The 20,864-nt window shown below is 36.1% G+C and overlaps 1 protein-coding gene and 1 pseudogene across 1 annotated transcript; both read right to left on the reverse strand.

Annotated features, from left to right (window-relative positions):
* Positions 1-2,024: 2,024 nt before the first annotated feature.
* On the reverse strand, positions 2,025-2,770 carry LOC101092080 (annotated as a pseudogene).
* A 4,997-nt stretch (positions 2,771-7,767) lies between these two features.
* LOC101091839 (olfactory receptor 2G3) lies at positions 7,768-8,706 on the reverse strand. The gene has a single exon (XM_003980600.2). The coding sequence runs from the start codon at positions 8,704-8,706 to the stop codon at positions 7,768-7,770; it is 939 nt and encodes a 312-aa protein (XP_003980649.1).
* Positions 8,707-20,864: the final 12,158 nt, after the last annotated feature.

Raw genomic sequence — 20,864 nt, forward strand, 5'->3', positions numbered from 1 at the left:
GTCCAAAGTGTCATTCAAAATCATGGTTGCTTTGTTGATTTTCTATTTGAGAGATCTTTCCATTGATTTAAATGGGGAGTTAAAGTCCATACTATAGGGGCACTTGGTTGGTTCAGCTGGTTGAGCCTCCAACTCTGGATTTTGTCTCAAGCTATGATTCCAGGGTCATAGGATCAAGCCCCATGTTGGGCTCTGTACTGAGAATGAAGCCTGGTTGGGATATTCTCTCTCTCTCTCTCTCTCTCTCTCTCTCTCTCTCTCTTTCTCTCTCCCTCCCTCGGCCCCTCTCCCTTGTTCATGCTCTCTCTCTCTCTCAAGTAAAAAAAATAAATAAAAATAAATGTCCCCTGCTATTATGGTATTATTGTCTATTTCTTCCTTTATGTCTATTAATAATTGCTTTAGGTGTTTAGGTTCTCCCATGCTGGTTTCATAAATATTTGCAATTAGTATACCCTCTTATTAGATTGTTCTCTTTATAGTTTTGTAATGTACTTTGTGTCTTGTTACGGTCTTTGTGTGTGTGTGTGTGTGTGTGTGTGTGTCCAATCTTGTTTATTTGTTACTCTTAGAAAATCCTTTTTTTCCAAATTTTAATTTAGTTATAATTAGTTAACATACATCGCAATATTGGTTTCAGGAGTAGAATTCAGTGATTCATCAATTACATACAACACCTAGTGCTCATAACAAGTGCCCTCCTTAATACCCATCACTCATATACCCCATTACCCACCCCTTCCCTCATCAACCTTCATGAAGTCTCTTAGGGGCACCTGGATGTCTCAGTTGATTGTGTCCAACTCTTGACTTTGACTCATGTCATGATTTCATGGCTCATGGAAATCAAGCCTCAGGTTGGGCTCTGCACTGACAGCTTGGAGTCTGCTTGAGATTCTCTCTCCCTCTCTCTCTGCCTCTTCTCCACTTGCACCCTCTCTCTCTTTCAAAATAAATAGCTAAATATTAAAAAAGTTTCTCTTATGGTTTGTTTCCCATTCCCTCTTTTCACCTTCCCATATGTTCACCTTTTCATTTCTTAAATTCCAAATATGAATGAAATTATATGGTAACTGGCTTTCTCTGACTCACTATGTTGCTTAGCATAATATATTCTACTTCCATCAATGTCATTGCAAATGGTAAGATTTCATCTTTTTGATGGCAATGTAATATTCCTGTGTGTGTGTGTGTGTGTGTGTGTGTGTGTGTGTGACATATTCTTTATTCATTCATCAGTCAGTGGACATTTAGGCTCTTTCCATAGTTTGACTATTGTTGATAATGTTGTTATAAACATCGGGGTACATGTGCTTCTTTGAATCAGTAGTTTTGTATTCTTTGGTTAAATACTTAGTAGTCCAAATACTGGTTCATAAGGTAGTTCTATTTTTAATTTCTTGAAGAACTTCCATACTGTTTTCCAGACTGGCTGCACCAGTTTACATTCCTACCAACTGTGCAAAAGTGTTCTCCTTTCTCTGGATCCTCATCAACACATTTTGCTTCCTGAGTTAATTGTAGCCATTCTGACAGTTGTAAGGTGTTATCTCATTGTGGTTTTGATTTGTATTTCTCTGGTAATGAGTGATGTTGAACATCTTTTCATGTGTCTGTTTGCTATCTGAGTGTTTTCTTTGGAAAAATGTCTATTCATGTCTTCTGACCATTCATTTTTTGAATTTTTTAAATATAATTTATTGTCAACAGACACTTGTGTGTGTGTGTGTGTGTGTGTGTGTGTGTGTGTCTGTATGGTCTACTTTCATTCTTCTGCACATTGTTGTCCAGTTTTCCCAGCACCATTTGTTAAAGAGACTGTCTTTTTTTTCCATTGGATATTCTTTCCTGCTTTGTTGAAAATTAGTTGGCCATAGAGTTGTGGGTCAGTTTTTGGGTTTTCTATTCTGTTTCATTGATCTATGTGTCTGTTTTTGTGCCAGTATCATACTGTCTTATGGCTACAGCTTTGTAATATAGCTTGAAGACCAGAATCATAATGTCTCCACCTTTGCTAGAAAATCTCATTTTTGACTACACTCAGACTTAGATGTAGAAGCCTTCAGAGAGGACAGCTTCTTTCTTTTGTCATTCTGTTCCAGGTGCTTTTCTTTTGTTTCCTTCATTCTCTTGGCCAAAAGTTTACCATATTCTATAGCCTCTTCCCTATTTTTCTTCATACCCCATTTCTTCAGACCAATATGCCAATGTTTGTGTTGGAGGACATGTATAGTAATAAGACATGGAACCTTGGGCACTTTTGTTCTAGGTTTCTTACCATCTTTGTTTATGGGCTTTCTCACAACATACTGGTGGACATCATCTTCTTTAGAGAGATTGAAAACTTTGCAGATTCTGCTAACTCTTATGGGTCCATGTGACAAGGCACAATAGTATCAGCGAGTATAGAAATATCCTCCTCCTTTTTTTTACAATGACCAAGATGAGAACACTGAGGTTGTCATCTACAATGTAACCCCAAATGTATTTGCACTTTTTTTCTCCAGTCTTCCTTATCTGTAACAGGAATGCCCCTTACTCAGCAGCAGGTGGTCATAGCCACAGCTAAAGACACTCTGCTCCATGGGGAACCTTGTTTGTCATTGCCACCACTTATTCAGACCACCTAATCTTTTCATTCTTCACTCAGAACATCAGCAGCAACTTCTGTGACCGTATGCTTCTCATAAAAAATACTGAGCTTGCACTCATCATCCACTTCAATGAATTTCTGGAAGTTAATATCTGGGAAAGATACATTCAGCTTCATCTTAAAATAGCCTGCCAACTTCAAGGTACCATAAAAAAAAGAGTTGTTACAGTCTTTGCTCTCACATCTATTTTTGTCTAAGCGTTGCTATCTTGACTTTTCTTTTCTTTCCTTTTATTCTTCTTTTTTTTTTTTTACTTCAATTTGCATGGAATTCTTTTTACATCCCTTCACTTTCAGTTCATATATGTGTTTAGGTTGAAGTAAATCTTGCAGAAAGTATATAAATGTGTCTTGGTTTACGTTTTGTTTTGTTTTTATCCATTCCACTACTTTATGTCTTTTTTATTGGAGCATCTAGACCATTTGCTTTTAAACTAATGATAGGTATATACTTGTTGTCATTTTGTTAATTGTTTTCCTGTTGTTTTTGGTTCTCCAACCCTTTTGTCTCTTGCTGTCTTTTTTGTGGTTATTTACTTTCTGTAATGTTATTTTTGGCTATCTTTATGTTTATTTTCGTGTGAATGTATTATAGGTTTTGTGTTTGTGGTTACCATAAGATTCATATACAACATCCAAATAATATAATAGTCTATATTAAGGTGATGGCCATTTAAATTCTAACACATCCTAAAATAACATTTTTACTACCCCTTCCATGTTTTGTGTATATGTTGTCATATTTTACATCATTTCATTCATAATTGTCTTACTTCTAATTATGGCCTTTACTTGTCTACTTAAAAATTCCCTTTAACATTACTCCTAAAGCCAGTTCAGTGGTGATGAACTACTTTAACTTTTATCTTTGAAGCTGTGTATCTCTTTTTCAATTCTGAAAGATAATATTGGTAGGTAGAGTATACTGGTTGCATTTTTTTTCTTTTAGTGCTTTGAGTATATCTTTCCACTCCTTGCTGGCCTGCAAAGTTTTTAGTAAAGAAAAATTAGCTCATAGCCTTTTAGTCTATGTAAAAGGCTCATATCCTTTTAACACTTCATACATAAGTATTTGCTTTTATGTTGTTTTTCCTTATAAAATTATCTTCATCTTTAATCTTTGACATTTTAAATATGTGTTATAGTGTGGACCTCCTTGGGTTCATTTTCCTTGGAAAACTCGGTGGTCTTTGGAGTTGGATGTCTATTTCCTTCCATAGCTTAGAGAACTTTTTAGCTATTATTTCTTCAAAGAAGTTTTATCTTTATGAAACCCCTAAAATGAAAATTATTATTCACTTTACGTTTTCCAAGAGATCCCTTAAGTTATCTTCATTTTTAAATTTTATTTTTATTTTTGCTGTTCAGTTTGGATACTTTCCATTACTCTATCTTCCACTTCACCAATCCATTTTTCTGTATCTGCTAATCTGTTATTACCCTCCAACGTATTTTTCATTTCTATTATTGTATTCTCCAATTCTGATTGATTTTTTAATTTTTTTTATCTTTTTGAAATTTTCACTGAGTTTTTCCACTCTTCTCTTTCGAATGGTGAGCATCTTATGATAAATACTTTATCTCTTCATCAGTTATATTGCTATATCTGTTTTATTACTTTTATGAGGTTTTTTTGTTGTTCTTGTTTGTGAAGCATATTCCTCTATATCCTAGATTTTCTTAATTTTCTATTTGCGCTTCTATGTATTAAGCCCAACAACTACTTCTCCTAAACTTGTAGGAATAATTTTGTATTTGGTCATCCCCTGTTTAGGCTGTGTGTGATGACTGACTGTATGGGTGGAGTTGTGGGTGATGTGGGCTGGGGGACCCCATATAACTCTTTCTGGAGATACTCTGGAGTGATGCGCAGACCTGAAGTAAGCATGGGCTAAACATTACCAGGGCTCTCCATGCAAAGTCTCCTTGCAGAACACCTGAAGTCACAGTGGATGCATGCTGTGGGGTGTCAGGACTCTCTACACAGCCTGGCAGGTTAGGTGAAGCTGAAATGGGTGCAAGTCAAGGTGCTCAGCATAAAAGGCTACCTTGGCAGTATGGCTGCAGCTGAGGCAGACATGGACCAGCACTTCCTAGAGTGCTCCAGGCAGAGGGCACCCTGGTGAGGCAGCTGGAGCTAAAGCAGGAATGAGCAAGGAAGTCTCAAAGTGCTCTGTGGTAGAGATGCCCTAGCAAGTCATCTAAAGCAAAGTGGTGCAGGTCTAGAGTGTTCCATGGTGCTTTCTGCCTATGTCACTTTGGCAAAATGACTAGAGTTGTAGTGAGTGCTAACCCAGCATATCTAGGTGTGCACCATACAAGGCCACCTTGGTGGCTCAGCTGGGGCTTGTGTGAGTTAGGAGTCCATAGCTCACTAGGGGGTTGCCAGCCAGGGAACACAGACCTTGTTCCCATCCACACTATGAAAATCATGGGAGAATGTAAACCATGGTGCTTGTAGACCCAGATAATGTTCCCATAGCTATCATCATCTGGCACAATTTTAGGGCTAGCTCTTTTATATTCTAGCTGCTTGTTTATTTATGTATTTGACTGTGAATTTTTGGTTACATTTCAAATTTATTTTTAACCATTTAGAGCTGGATCAATGAGAGAGAAAGGTGCCTTTTAGCTGTGTCACCTGATGTTCCCCTTAAATGTAAAGGAATGACATTTGATGCCATTATCCCCAGTCAGCTTACAGTTGAGTCACCTCCTTGCTTTCATAGCCCTTAAGCCCACCACCCAGCAAGGACTTTCACACCATGCTGATGACAAACTTCACTGCCCAGGAGGACCTAGAGTTTCTCCCTCTGGCAGATCAAAGGCAGGCCTCCATGGTAGCCATAGCTGAATGCTAGGGTACCTGAGACATAGGGTCTCCTGTGTCAGTTCCTCCTTCTTTACTCTCTTCCTCCAGGATGGCATCTGGCGTTCCCAGACCAGGTGCATACCTTGGAAGGAGGTGGGTGCTCTCATGGTTTGCCTGGTGGTACAGGTAACAGGGTGATGTTGGGGGTGAGGGTGTATCTTCTCTCATAGAATTCAAGGAAGCATTGGGAGAAGTGAGGTTTGGTGCACCTCAGATAAAGTACTCCTTTCTGCTGCTGTCACCTTTGCCTTGGAGGGAGTGATTTTCCTGCAGGGCTGGATCTCTGCTTTAGGCAAACTCCTTGCCCTTGGCCTTGGTGTGGATCATGCCCTTGTGCCAATAGAAGTAGTGTAGCATGAGGAGGAGGAGGAAGATCCAGAGGAAGACCACAGCAGCAATTAGGTCTGCCCTGATGGTGCTGTCCATCCCCCACAAGGTGATGAACATGCCAGGTTTGGGTTGGTGGCAGGGCTATAACATGCTGCTGGGGCCACTCATCACCAACAGGTGCAGGGTCAGAAGCTGGGTCAGAGGCTGAGGGGACAGTGGAGCAGTGGCAGTGGTCATGCCTGTCTGCTTCTGAACTTCAGTAGCCTATATTCTAGCTGCTCTTTTAAGCTGTAGCTTTTTTTCTACATAACAGGGCATCTCAGCTCATATAGGTTAGTGGCCTGGGAATTACCAAGGCAGCAGGCCCCCTATGGAACCCAACCTTGCAGCCCTCTGTTATCAGGATGGAAGGGGAACACATACCGTTGTGCTTGCCAACCTCTCTGACCCACGGAGAGTTCCAGGGGCTCCCCCACTGTAGGCAGAGTTTATGGGCTGGGTAACTTACATTCTAGTTTCTGTTTCACACCATGACTTTTGTGAGTCTTGGGGCATTTCAGGCTGGTGTGAAATAGGGGCCCAGTGATTGCCGGGGCAACAGACAGGGTAGGGTGCCCAGACCCTGCTCCTATCTGCACGATCAGGGTAGAGAAGAATCATAAACTATGACATTTGCCAACCTCTCTAATTAACAGAGATTTCCAGCACCTCCCCCACCTTTGGGCAGGGTTATAAGAGCCCTTTCCTTTCTATCTAGTTGCTCCTTTAAACCACAGCTTTTTTCTGTGCCCAGGATGGATGAATCTGCTCACATTCTCTCACTATTCCTGCCCATGACAGTTTTCAGCATCAGGGGTGAGGGTTTCCTTTGTTACTGTATCTCTGTCTCTTTTGTCATTCTCTATGAGATCTACCTTGTTGAGTAGAAGCTGTTCAGTCAGCTCTCAGTTCATTTTAGGAAGATTTGCACTATCAGTTGGTGTACATTTGCTGTGTCTATGAAGGATTTGAGTTTAAGGTCTTTCTACCTTGCCATCTTCTAACGTCGGGTTTTTGTGGAAGGACTGGTTTCCCAGTATTGACTTTTGTTTTTCAGTTACACTCAAAATAAAAATAACTGTATATATTTTAGAATCTGAATATCCACATTTAACCAAGAAAATATAAATAAATGAGTGCAAAAACTGCAAAAAAATTTGTGATTTTGTGTTTACAACCCATGTCAAGAACAATGTCATCTAGTGAGAAGGCACAGGTATTTATTTCTGAAATTAAATCTAGCTTTGAAATGGGAGTGAGGGACAGGTAACATCTTTTTGGGTAAAATAAAAAAGAAAAACCATATGTTTATTATATTTTGTTTCTTTTAGTCTTTCTTGATAGTTATTGTTAAATGAGAATATGTAAAAAAACAGTTAATATGATATCCTACTCTTCAATAAATTGACAGTATGAAGACTTAGTTTTCTACTTCAGTAGGGGAAGTACATGTATAAAGAGCTTAATTTCCAATTTGAAGCTTTAATGAAGGAACATTATAAGGTAAATTTGAGGTGTTTAAATACTAAATAATTCATCACAAATGAAAATTAAAAAGATTCATTACCTAGACAATTGGTAAATATTTAATTACTTACATCTATTGAATCCCTGATAATAAGTGTCAGAAATAAAATATAGACTTTGTGGTGAAGATTACAATTTATACCCATACACCACTCTATTTCCCATGGTTTAATCTCTGAACTTAAATAAACATATATTTTGCTTAGTTACACATAAGTGAAGAAAATCTCCCTTATTATATTAAGTAAACATAAATTTCACTGATGTGAAATTGGGAAACATGGTTTGACTAATTTAGAAGCTGACTGACTATATATCTTGGTAAATGCTTCCTTGCACATCACAGTCATAGGGAACACAATTTTTTTGACAGAAGTGTTTTCAGAGCCACTTTCATATCTTTGTTTCTTAAAGTATAGATAATAGGATTTAAGGTTGGGGTCACCATGGTGTAGAAGAGGGAGATAAACTTGCCTTGGTCCTGAGCATAACTGTTACCTGGTTGTAGGTACATGTAGATTATGGTGCCATAGAAAATGATCACCACTGTAAGGTGGGAGGAACAGGTGCTGAAGGCTTTGTGTCTTGCCTCTGCTGATTTTATCCTCAGCACAGCTTGACTTATGAAGCCATAGGAGATAAGAATGAGTGCTGGGGGAATTAGGAGAAACAGGATACTAACCACAAAAAGCACCAACTCATTGACAGTGGTGTCCACACAAGCCAATTTGAGGAGAGCTGGTACTTCACAAATAAAATGATTGAGTCTATGGTTGCCACAGAGAGGCAATTGCAAGGTAAAAGTAGCATGGATCAGGGAATTGCTCAAACCACTGAGCCAGGAGAGGGATGCCAGCTGTTGGCATAGCTGTGGATTCATGATAGCCACATAGTGGAGGGGTTTGCAGACAGCAATGTAGCGATCCAAAGCCATTACAGCCAAGAGGATACACTCAGTGGAACCCAGCGCTAGAGAAATATAGAGTTGTACCACACAACCACCATAGGTGATAGTCTTCTCTGGACCTCTCAGGTTGACTAAAGTCTGAGGTGCAAGGCTGGTAGTGAAGCAGAGGTCCAGTAGGGAGAGGTTGCTGAGGAAGAAGTACATGGGGGTGTGGAGGAGAGGATCCACGTATGATATAATGATGATGGCAAAGTTCCCCACAAGCGTCAGGATATAGAAAAAAAGGACTAATACAAAGAGTGCAGACTCCAGGCGAGGGTTGTCTGAGAAGCCTAGAAGGATGAAACTCATCAGGGAACTTTCATTGGCCCTTTCCATTTCTACAGAAGGAACTACTTCTGTTAAGAGAGAAATGAGAACAAGTATGTTTGAAACAATTTATCCTAGAATCACAATGTACAAGTTGAAAGGGTGATGGAAACTAACTTGTCCAACTTACTAATTTTTTACCCTCAACGTGTTGCTGATTCAGAACAATAATCAGTCCAATGACTCTTAAAAAAATATGAATGCTTTCAACTTTGTAGTTGTCTGGACACTAATTACTAAACTAATCAATGTGTATAATTGCCCATATGTGAAATAATATGCAGTCACTTCCACTGAAATTAATCGTCTTGCAAAATAAAGAAGCAAGTGGCATCTCCATGGTTTTAACTGTCAGCAAAAATACGCATACAAAATACAATATTCAGATGGTAACCTAGGCAGACATGGCAATGGGAATTATCTCATCTTTCACCTTTGTTATTTTAATGTTTATTTATTTTGAGAGAGAGAGAGAGAGACAGGCAGAGAGACAGGGGGAGAGAGAGAATCACAAGCAGGCTCCACACTGTCAGCACAGAGCCCAATGTGGGGCTTGATTCTATGAACTGTGAGATCATGACCTGAGCTGAAATCAGATGCTTAAGCAACTGAGCCATCCAGGCACCCCTCATCTTTCCTCTTTTTACACACATTCTTTCACATTCATCTCTGTACACTACCTCAACAGAGAAAAGTGAGGTACTCATGGATTTAAAATCTATCTAGAGCTTTTTAAGATTTGTATTTTAAAATAAAATTTAGGTCATGAGGCCACCACTGTATGTCATGCCTAGCCACCAGGTGAACTGCTGTCACTGCACATTTCACCCAGCTGCCACACCACACCCAGCTAATACATCAGGCCCAACCTTCATGCTGCACTCAACCACCAGGACACCCCAAGCCATGTGTCCCCAGCCACTATTGTGCATCAGGCCCAGCCAGACCCAGCCATCATGACATGTAATCCCTACCCTCACACCACCAGCCACCTCAGCAAGCAACTCCCAGGCACTGCAGTGCTTCAGGGGATCTGACATATGAGTGATGGCGCAACACGAATTTTAGTAACATCACTGCTCCACTCCCAAGATCCCCAGGGGCCACCACTAAACTCCTCAGAACTAGACTGCCTGGGTCCCACCAACATGAAAGAGAGCAAAAACAGTCCACAACAGGCAGAATTAGTGCAGATGACTGCACTGAAACAAAAAGTGGCATGTACACAACAGTGGAGCATAAGCAACAAGCATAGCATACTCTCCTGAAGTGCCAGTTTCTGGTGAACAGAGGAAACAGCATGGCATGATGCTCCAGGACCTTTCCTTCATGAAGTAACTACTTTCAAGAGCAGAAGACACAGCTTACTTTCTTAACACACAGAAATAGACACAGAAAGACAGACAGATGAAGAGACAGAGAAATGTATCTCAAATGAAAGAACAAGAAAGGCCACAGCCAGAGATCTAAGTAAAACAGATATAAGTAATATATATGACAGATAATTTAAAGCAATGATCATAAGGATACTCACTGAACTGAGAAAAGATTGAAAGACATGAAGGAGATCCTTAACACAGAAATAAGAAATAACATATCAGAGATAAAGGGCTCAATAAACAAAATGAGAATCACACTTGATGGAATGGAATGCAGGCTAGAAGAAGCAGAGGAATTAAGTAGTGACTTAGAAGACAGAGTAATGGAAACTAATCAAGGTGAACAAAAGAGAAAAAAAAACTGTGCAAAATGACAATAGACTTAGATAACTCAAAGACTCAATTAAATATAATATTTGTTATTACAGGAGTCTGAGAAGAAGAAAAGAGAGATAAGGGAGCAGAACACTTATTTGAAGAAATAATAGCCGAAAACTTCTCATATCTGGGGAAGGAAACAGATATCAAGATCCAGGGGGAGCAGAGAATCCCCATCAAATGCAACAAAACCAGACACACACCAAGACATGCTGTAATTAAATTGGCAAAATATAGAGATAAAGAAAAAATTTAAGCAGCAAGAAAAAAAGAGTCATTAACTGACAAAGGAGAGCCCATTGGCTAGCAGACTTCTCAAAAGAAACTTTGCAAGCCAGAAGGAAGTAGCATGATATATATGCAAAGTGTTGAACAGGAAAAAAACTGAAACCAGGACTACTCTATGCAGCAACACTATCATTCAGAATAGGAGAGATAAAGTTTCCCAGACAAACAAAAACTAAAGTGTTCATGACCATTAAAGAAGCCCTACAAGAAATATTAAAGAAGATTATTTAAATGGAAAGGAGTGATCAAAAGTTACAGTATAAAGGTAGAAAACATAAAAGCCGTAAAAATAAATGTTTCTGTAAAAAATCAGTTGGGAAATTCACAAAAAAAGGACTTAAAATATATTAACATATACCTACAAAAGTACAAAGGAGAGAAAAAAAAGCGTTCAAATTTAAACAACCATTAATTAAATATATAGTGTTATATGTAGAATATTTATAGACACCCATAATGATAACCAGAAATCAAAAACTATTAAATAATCACCATGAATAGAGACAAAGAAATCCAAAAATATCATAAAGGAAAGTCAGCAAGCCATGAGAGAAAGACAAGCTCAACAAAAATCTTCAGAAACAACCACAAAACAAGTAGTACAATGGCAATAAATACTTATCTATCAATTACTTTGGAAGTAAATGGAATAAATGCTCCAATAAAAAGACATTGGATCAGAGAATGGATAAAAAAAATACTTATCAATATGCTACCTACAAAAGACACATTTTAGAACTAAAGACACCTCCACACTGAAAGTGAAAGGATGGAGAAACATCTATCATGCAAATGGATGTCAAAAAAAGCTGGGGCAGCAGTACTTATATCAGACAAAATAGACTTTAAAACAGCTACAAGAGACAAAGAAGGACACTATGTAAACATAAAAGGAACAATTAAGAAGATATTACAATTGTAAATATATATGCACCCAATATGAAAGAACGCAAGTACATAAAACTTTTGATAACAAACATAAAGCAACTAATCAATAAACGCAATAAAATTAGGGAACTTCAACACACCACTTTAATCAATAGACAAATACCTAAACATCAAATAAACAAGGAAAAAATGGCTTTGAATGACACACTGGACCAGATGGATTTAATGAATGTATTCACAACATTATATCTCAAAACAATAGAATAAACATGTTATTCAAGGGCACACTGAACATTCCCCAGAATACATCAGATAGTAGCCTACAAAATAAGCCTCAAGAAATTCAAGAAAATCTAAGTCATAGCATGCATCTTTTCTTACCACAATGGTATAAAACTAGAAGTCAAGCACAAGAAAAAATCTGAAAATAAAACAAGAGAGGTAGTTAAGATGGTGAAGTAGGGGGACCTGGATTTTCCTTGTCCCTCAAACACAGCTGTATTGAGATCAGATTACTTGGAACACACAGGAAATAGATGTACAGAGTGGCAGAAGGACCTCCATATTTGAAGGGAGACAGCTTGACAGGGTCAAGGTATGTGCATGTGAGTTGGGGAAATAAAACAATGGAGCTATGGAGAAGAGGGAACCCTTACTGTGGAGAGACAGGACAGAAAGAGGGAAGGGTTGTGATAGTGCAGCATCAAGTAAGCAAAAGAGGAAAACCTCTCTGCACCATGGACTGAAGAACAAGAAGTACTGAGGGTCCCAGCTCTTTTTTGCAAACAGCCTTTGGAGCTGAAACTCTGAGGTTTTGGAAGTGTGCAACTTTCTCCAGAGGGGAACAGTGGTGGGCTCTCCTGATGCAGAGGGAGCTGGCCCTGGAGTGCATATCGTGGTGTATCAATCTCAGGGGTGCACTCGAGAGAACTGTCCCCTTCCTGGAGTGCTTTGGGAAGAGGGTTTATTGCCTCCCCAAAGACAAAAGACCTTGCAGGTGCCAAAGACTTCAGCAGAGTGAAGAGGTTCTACTCCAGAGCATGGGACCAGAACCTCATTATGCCAGATGCTTTAAGACTTCTGGCTTCACTTTAAAAAAAATTTAGATATTTATTTATTTTTGAGAGAGAGAGGGAAAGAGAGTGTGCATGAGTGGGGGAGGGGCAGAGAGAGAGAGAGAGAGAGACAGAATCTTAAGCAGTCTCCAGGCTCTGAGCTGTTAGCACAGAGTCCAACGGGGCTTAAACCCACAAACCATGAGGTCATGACCTGAGCTGAATTCAGACGTTTAACTGACTGAGCCACCCAGGCATCCCAAGACTTCTGGCTTTGAATTCCAGCTTAGCACCAAGGGGAAAACTGAGGAGAGTTGTGATACACAGCAAGCTGTCTGCCCTCACTATTCTGTGAGGGCTTCCTGAACAGCATGGTCTGAGTTCCCTAGTCTAAGGAGGAGAGATTGGGGTGATACCGTTTTCCCCCCCACACCCGTGTAATGAGACTTCAGAGAGCAGCACAGTGGCCCCCTAGTGGAGGCGAGAAAGGTTTACACCAAACCCTTTCCCTCCATGCCTGGCAATTGCTCATTTACTGAAGCAATACTAACTGACCCAACACAGCCAGACCCTCCTCCAGACCAGCACAGCCACCATACCCAGGCACCAACAGACAACTCTTTTTTTTTTCTATTTTTTTTCTGCCTTTGTTTTTGTTTTTGTTTTTTTCTTTTGGGATCAGGCTCATAGTGTCAGATTTGTTTTTGTCATTTCTTAGTGTGTGTGTGTGTGTGTGTGTGTGTGTGTGTGTGTTTATTTATTTTACCATATATATTTTTATATATTATAAAATACATAAATGTAAAAAATATATTTTATATATTTTAAATAATTAATTTAATATATTTATTATATTATTGTATTATTTATAATATATGATTATAATATAATATATAATATTATATATATAAACACAATTTTTGATCAGGCTTTTTTATTCTGTTCTTTTTTCCCCTTTTCTTTTTCTTCTGTTTTCCCCTTCTTTGTTTTCCTTTCTCTCTCCTTAGAATCAGCCTTATAGTTTTTTGATTCTCTGTTTAGTTTTCTTCCTCCCCTATTCTTTTTCTCTTTTTATGGGAACAGGTTTCCCCGCTTTTTTTCCAGGGTTACTTTAGCAACATAGCATACCTAGTTAAAGGTCCAAACACTCCAATACTGCAAGCAAGGAGGAGCTCTTCAGAGGACTGATCAGTGGGTTACAGCAGCCAAAACACGACAATAGAGTGCACACAGCATACATCAGAAATACTTCTTGGAGTTCCAGGCCCTGGACAGTGTGTGACTTCTTTTTAATATAGTAGTTCTTTCAGGTGCAGGACACATAACAAACTTTCAGAACATGCAAAAGACAGGGGCACCTGGGTGGCTCAGTAGGTTAAGTGTACGACTTCAGCTCAGGTCATGATCTCATAGTCTGTGGATTCAAGCCCTATGTCAGGCTCTGTGCTGGCAGCTCAGAGCCTGGAACCTGCTTTGGATCCTATGTCTCCCCTCTCTCTGTCCCTCTCCCTCTCACTCATTCTCTCTCTCTCTCAAAAATAAGCATTTAAGAAATTTTTAAATAATAAAACATGCAAAGGACAGAAACTTAGCCAAAATTACAAGAGAGAGGAATTCTCCCCAAAAGAAATGTCTGGAAAGAAAACAAGTACACACAGGTTAAAAAACATGCTACAAACCATAATTGGGTCAACCAGGAAATAAAATAACTAAAAATTACAGGAAAAAATGGAAATAAATACACAGTGGTCAAAAACTATCAGGTTACAACAAAAGTGGTTGTGAGAGGGAAGTTTATAGCAATACAGGCCTACCTCAAGAAGCAAGAAAAATATCTCATTAAATATATATATATAATTAAAGAGCTACAAAACAATAACAAACAAAACCTAAAACCAGAAGAAGGAAGGAAACAATAAAGATTAAAGTAGAAATAAATGATACAGAAACTAAAAACAAACGAATGGACAGTAGAACATATCAATAGACTAGGAGGTAGTTCTTTGAGCAAATCAATAAAATTATAAACCTTTGGCCAGATTTAAAAGAAAGAAAGAAAGAAAGAAAGAAAGAAAGAAAGAAAGAAAGAAAGAAAGAAAGAAAAAGAAAGAAAAGAAAGAAAGGGAGAAAGAGAGGAAGGAAGGAAGAAAGGGAGGGAGGAAGGAAGGGAGGAAGAAAGGAAGGAATTCAAATGAATAAAATCACGAAATGAGAGTAGAAATAACAACACCACAGAAATACAAACAGTGAAAGAGAATATTATGAAAAACTATATGCCAACAAATTGAACAACCTGGAAGAAATGGAAAAATTCCTAGAAACATATAAACAACCAAAATTGAAACAGAAAGAAATAGAAAACAAGCACATTGGAAAACAGCAAAGAAATTGAATCATTAATCAAAACACTTCCAACAAACAACTCCAGAATGGCTTAATATTCCTAAAACAATTAACCTGACACATCATCAATAAGAGAAAAGATAAGAACTATATAATAATTTTAATAGATAAAGGAAAACCATTTGACAAAGTACAATATCCATTAATCATAAAATCCTCAACAAAGTAGGTTTTAAAGGGAACATAGATCACCCTAATAAAGGCCATAGCCATACATGAAAATGCCACAGCAGACATTATCGTCAATGGGGAAAAACAGAACTTTTCCTCTATGGTCAGGAACAAGACAGGGATGTCAAGTCTCACCACTATTATTTAACATACTACTGGAAGTCCTAGGTTCAGCAATCAGACAACACCAAATACATCCAAATTGGCAAGGGAGAGGTAAAACTATCACTATTTTCAGGTAACATGACATCCTATATAGAAAACCTGAAAGACTCCACAAAAAAAAAAAAAAAAAAAACTGCTAGAACTGATACATGGAATTCAGCAAAGTCATAGGATACAAGATCAATGTACAGAAAACTGTTGCATTTCTATGCACTGATAATGAAGCAGCAGAAAAATAATTTAAGAAAACTGTTTCTTGCAATTGCACCCAAAGCTACAAGATATCTAAGAATAAATCTAATCAATGAGGTGAAAGACTTACACCCTCAAAACTATAAGATACTGATGAAAGAAATCAAACATGACACAAAGAAATGAAAAGACATTCCATGCTTATGGATTGGAAGAACAAATATTGTTAAAATGTCTATGTTACCCAAAGTAATTTACATATTTAATGCAACGCTATCAAAATACAAATAGCATTTTTTTCTCAGAGCTATCCTAAAATTTGTATGGGACCACAAAACACCCCAAATACCAAAAGCAATCTTGAAAAAGAAAAGCATAGCTGAAGGCATCACAATTCTGAACATCAATTTATATTACAAAGCTGAAGCAATGAAGACAAGATGGTACTGGCACAAAAATAGACACACAGATTAATGGAACAGAAGAGAAAACCTACAAACCAACTATATGGTCAACTAATCTTTGATAAAGTATGAAATGGTATGCAATGAAAAGAAGACAATCTCTTTCACAAATTGTGTTGGAAAAACTGGATAGTAACCTGCAAAATAATGAAATTGGACCACTTTCTTACACTTTGCACAAAAAAATTCAAAGTGGATTAAAGACCTAAATGTAAGACTTGAAACCATAAAAATCCTAGAAGAGAACACAGGCCATAACCTCTCTAACATCAGCCATAGCAACTTTTTACTAGATATGTCTCCTGAGGCAAGGGAAACAAAAACAAAAATAAACTATTTGGGACTACATCAAAATAAAAAACCTGCACAGTGAAGGAAACATTCAACAAAACTGAAAGGAAACTGACAGAATGGGAGAAGATATTTGCAAATGATTTATCTAATAAAGGTTTAGTATCCAAAATATATAAAGTACTTACAAAACTCAACACCCAATAACAAATAATCCAATTAAATGAACATAAGACATGAGCAGGCATTTCTTCAAGAAGACATCCAAATGGCAAACAGACACATGAAAAGATGTTCAATATCACTTATCATCTTGGAAATGCAAATCAAGCTATTATAAGATATCACCTCACATCATCAGAATAGCTAAAAGCAGCAACACAGTAAACAACTGGTGTTGGTGAGGATGTGGAGAAGGAACACTTGCATACTGTTGGTGGGAATGCAAACTAGTGCAGCCACTCTGGAAAACAGTCTGGAGGTTTCCAAAAAGTTAAAAATGGAACTACCTTATGATCCAACCATTGCACTCTGGTTTACCCAAAGAATTCAAAAACATTAATTTAGAGTGATTCATGCACCCTTGTGTTTATAGCAGCATTATTTACAATAGCTAAAATATAGAAGCAGTCCAAATGCCCATCAACTGATGAATGGATAAAAATTAAAGGATAATATTAACATATACATTCACACTATACATATATATCCCTTCTTTTTTATCCATATAATAATAATATATGTATTCTATGGATAAAATATATATATTATATATAATTATATTTATATATAGTTATATGTTATATATTTATATATTTCATTTTTATTAAATATTAAATATTTAAAATATAAATATTTTAAATATAAACATTTAAATATATTAAATATTGAAATATAAATATTAAATAGTTTATATTTATTATGTATTATATATAAATAATCATCAATCAATCAATCAATATAAATAAATAATAAACAATATATGTTATATATAATAAATATATATGAAGACAATAATATATAATATTATAATATATGATAATAATTTATAATAACTATATATAATTTATAATAATAAATTTATATATAATACATATTATATTATATATTATATAACATATGTTATATAATATATAATATAATAAATATAATACATATAATATATAATAACTACATAATATAATATAATACTATATATTATATAAATTATAATATAATAAATATAATACTATATATTATATAATATATAATATAATAAATATAATAAATATAATATATAGTAACTACATAATATAATATAATACTATATATTATATAAATTATATAAATATAATATAAATATTATATTTAATATAATTTAATATATAATTATATATTATATATTATATATTATATATTATATATTTAATATAATTTATTACAATAAATATAATATATAACTACATAATATAATATAATACTATATATTATATATAATGTATAATAACTATATAATATAATACATATATAATAACTATATATAATTTATAATATGATATATATTTATATAATAAATATAATAAATATTAAATCAAATAAATAATAATATATATATATTATTCATGCATGGAGCTAAAGAGTATTATGCTAAGCAAAATGAGTCAGTCAGAGAAAGACAAATAGCACACGATTTCACTTATATGTGTGATTCAAGAAACAAAACAAGTGAGCAAAAGAAAAAAAAAGGAAAGAGAGAAACCAAGAAACAGACTCATAACTGTAGAGAACAAACTGATGGTTCCCAAAAGGGAGGTATATGGGGCAACAGGTTAAATAGTGATGGGGATTATAGAGTGCATTTGTTGCGATGAGCTGGGGTGATGTATGTAAGTGTTAAATCGATATATCATACACCTAAAAAGTAATAAAACAATATATGTTAACTGACTCAAATTAATATAAAAACTTTGGGAAAAGGGAAAAAAAAGATATTTCCATAGTTCTCATGCTATCAGATAGGATTATGTAGTGTGAGGAGACTGAGAATTACTGAAACTGATGTTTATTTAAATAATAATTAATTGGAGGAAATTAAATTGAATAAAATGACACAATTGAATACTAGCTTTTTAATGAAAAGAGAGATAAAATGAGTACTATAAGACACAATCCTCTGTGTGCCTTTCAGAATAATAAAACTAGGAAATGTAAAATGTCAGAATATATTTCCCATTCTCAGTTTGCCTGACTTACCAAGAGTCCAATTCAAAATATGTTCCACTTCCCACTGGGTAAAGTTATTCTTCCTGATTGAGCGTAAGATAATAGTATAGAATTCAAGTAAGGTGGTTATGTCTAGTGTACATATTTTATACAAAGAGCCAGATGTGAACAGATATAGTTTTTTTTCCTCCTATAGGTAGTAAAGAGAATGTCTGCCCATGCTGATCTCAAATGATACTCTCTACCATTTTAGAAAATTCTAATGTCTAATTTGTCTCTATAATTGAGAATGAGTGCACTAAATGAGACAAAAATAATAAAAATGGAAAAATATAAATACTAATACAAGTTAAAAGAATGGAAATGTCACAACCACATTTTAAATAGGCAGAAAGCAAGGTGTATTTCAACAAAGATATAAATCAATAACAAATGATAAAGAAGTTTGAAATAAAATAACAAATAATAAAGATGTTTGAAATAAGTCCAAATTGTGTGAGAAATCTTACAATGATGATTATCCTTGTGTTTTCCTAAAATAACAATTAGTAAGTTAGTATGTGTGTATGAAGGGAAAAATTACTTTTCAAAAAGTTGTAAAGGACATTATATGTTAGTTTGTTAAGGATTTTGAAATCTAGGCTAACAGACTAAAAATATGGATGGTTTGGAATAAACCTCTTTTAAAATATCTGACTGTGTAGAATATATTGGGTAAAATATAGTAAAGATAAGGCAAATGATATAGTCATATATAGTCAGATGAAAAGTGCCATAGTGAATGTTATCATTTTGCCTCTCAATGAAACTAAGCCCTTCCCACCAGGAAGGTTGATGGACACTACGCATGAAGCACACAAGGCTCTACTTGTGCTGGCCCATGCCCTCCTGACATCTGTCTCCATCCCAACATACCTAATTTATTATCGTGCCATACTGAGCAATTTGCAATATCCTGTTTTCACTCATCTGTATCTTTTTCTATGTTGCTTGTATGACAAAAATATCCTTCTCCAGTCCCCACCACTCTGGAAATTACTACACACTTTTTAAGACTCGGCAATAGTCACTTACGTACAAACCTCTCATTGACTGTAAGGACATTTACCGTTTACACCCCTTGTCTCTTCATGCTGCAAGATTTATTATGTGTCCATTCTATACCCTAAATCTCCTTCTATTATAAAAACTATATGACACTATTGACCTAGTTTTTACATCTGAATACTTCTATCAAACTATAAGCTACTTCTTAAACTGAAGAGTCATGTTTTACTGATATTTTATGTAATTTTTATTATGCCTGATGTGTAATAATTGATCAATAACTGCCTTATGAAGGAAATAATGTATTTTTCAGGTGTTCTATTTCCCATAGTCAGTCTCTCTCTTGGTTCTTTCTGCACAGAAGATATTGGGGATACAAAAGTGGTTATGGTCAGATCAGCTAAGCTGAGGGCAAGAGACCAGAACTGCCTATATTGGGGCATACAAAGCAACCATCCAGAACAAAAGTTACAATAAAACATTTAGCCACTTACTTTAATGGCAGGAGAAAAGTCTAGAAATTTAGAAAGCACCAACTACCTCTGTTCACTTTCCCCTGTGGAATAGTTGTATTTAGGAAGGTGAAGTAAATTAGAATAGATAGAAAATTCAGATCACTGTTGAAGATACTTTGAACAAATGGCTTCGGAAGTTTTATGGATCCTGGAACCAAGGAGGAGAGAGGTTGATAGCTAAATATGGAAAAATACTAAGTACTGTGTCAGAGTGCAGAAAGTTGTCTTTAAGATTTTCCTCTCCTCCCCTCTACAAGGAGTCCTTGGAAAAAGCACCAGAGAAAGAGACTTAGAAATAAAGATGCCTAGGACAGAAATGCCAAAATGTGTAAGAACACGAGCAAAAAGAGGTTTCTGAATGCTGAACCTCAACATCCATCAGAGACTGCAGTGCACTGACTATACAGTAAGTCCAGCAGCTTTCCCCCAGAAGGTTTTCCAGGTAAAATTTGTGTAATTACGGCTGGTCAAGACAAAAAATAAAAACAAAAACAAACTTACGTTTTTAACCAGGAGCCAACTTTTCAGTTACTTATGCTTTTGTGTCACACAACCCTGTTCATGATCCCAGTCATTTGAATGTACAACTCTTTAGAACAGGTGGAAATATTATTCTGTCCTCTCTCAATTTGAAGAAATCCAATGTAAGACAGATGCTTTTCTATTCTACTATATTTTCCATATGGTTCAGTCCTCCATGACTACTGTGTCTATTGGTGAAAGTAGAAG

Source organism: Felis catus, chromosome A1, assembly GCF_018350175.1.
Source record: "Felis catus isolate Fca126 chromosome A1, F.catus_Fca126_mat1.0, whole genome shotgun sequence".
NCBI lineage: Eukaryota > Metazoa > Chordata > Mammalia > Carnivora > Felidae > Felis > Felis catus.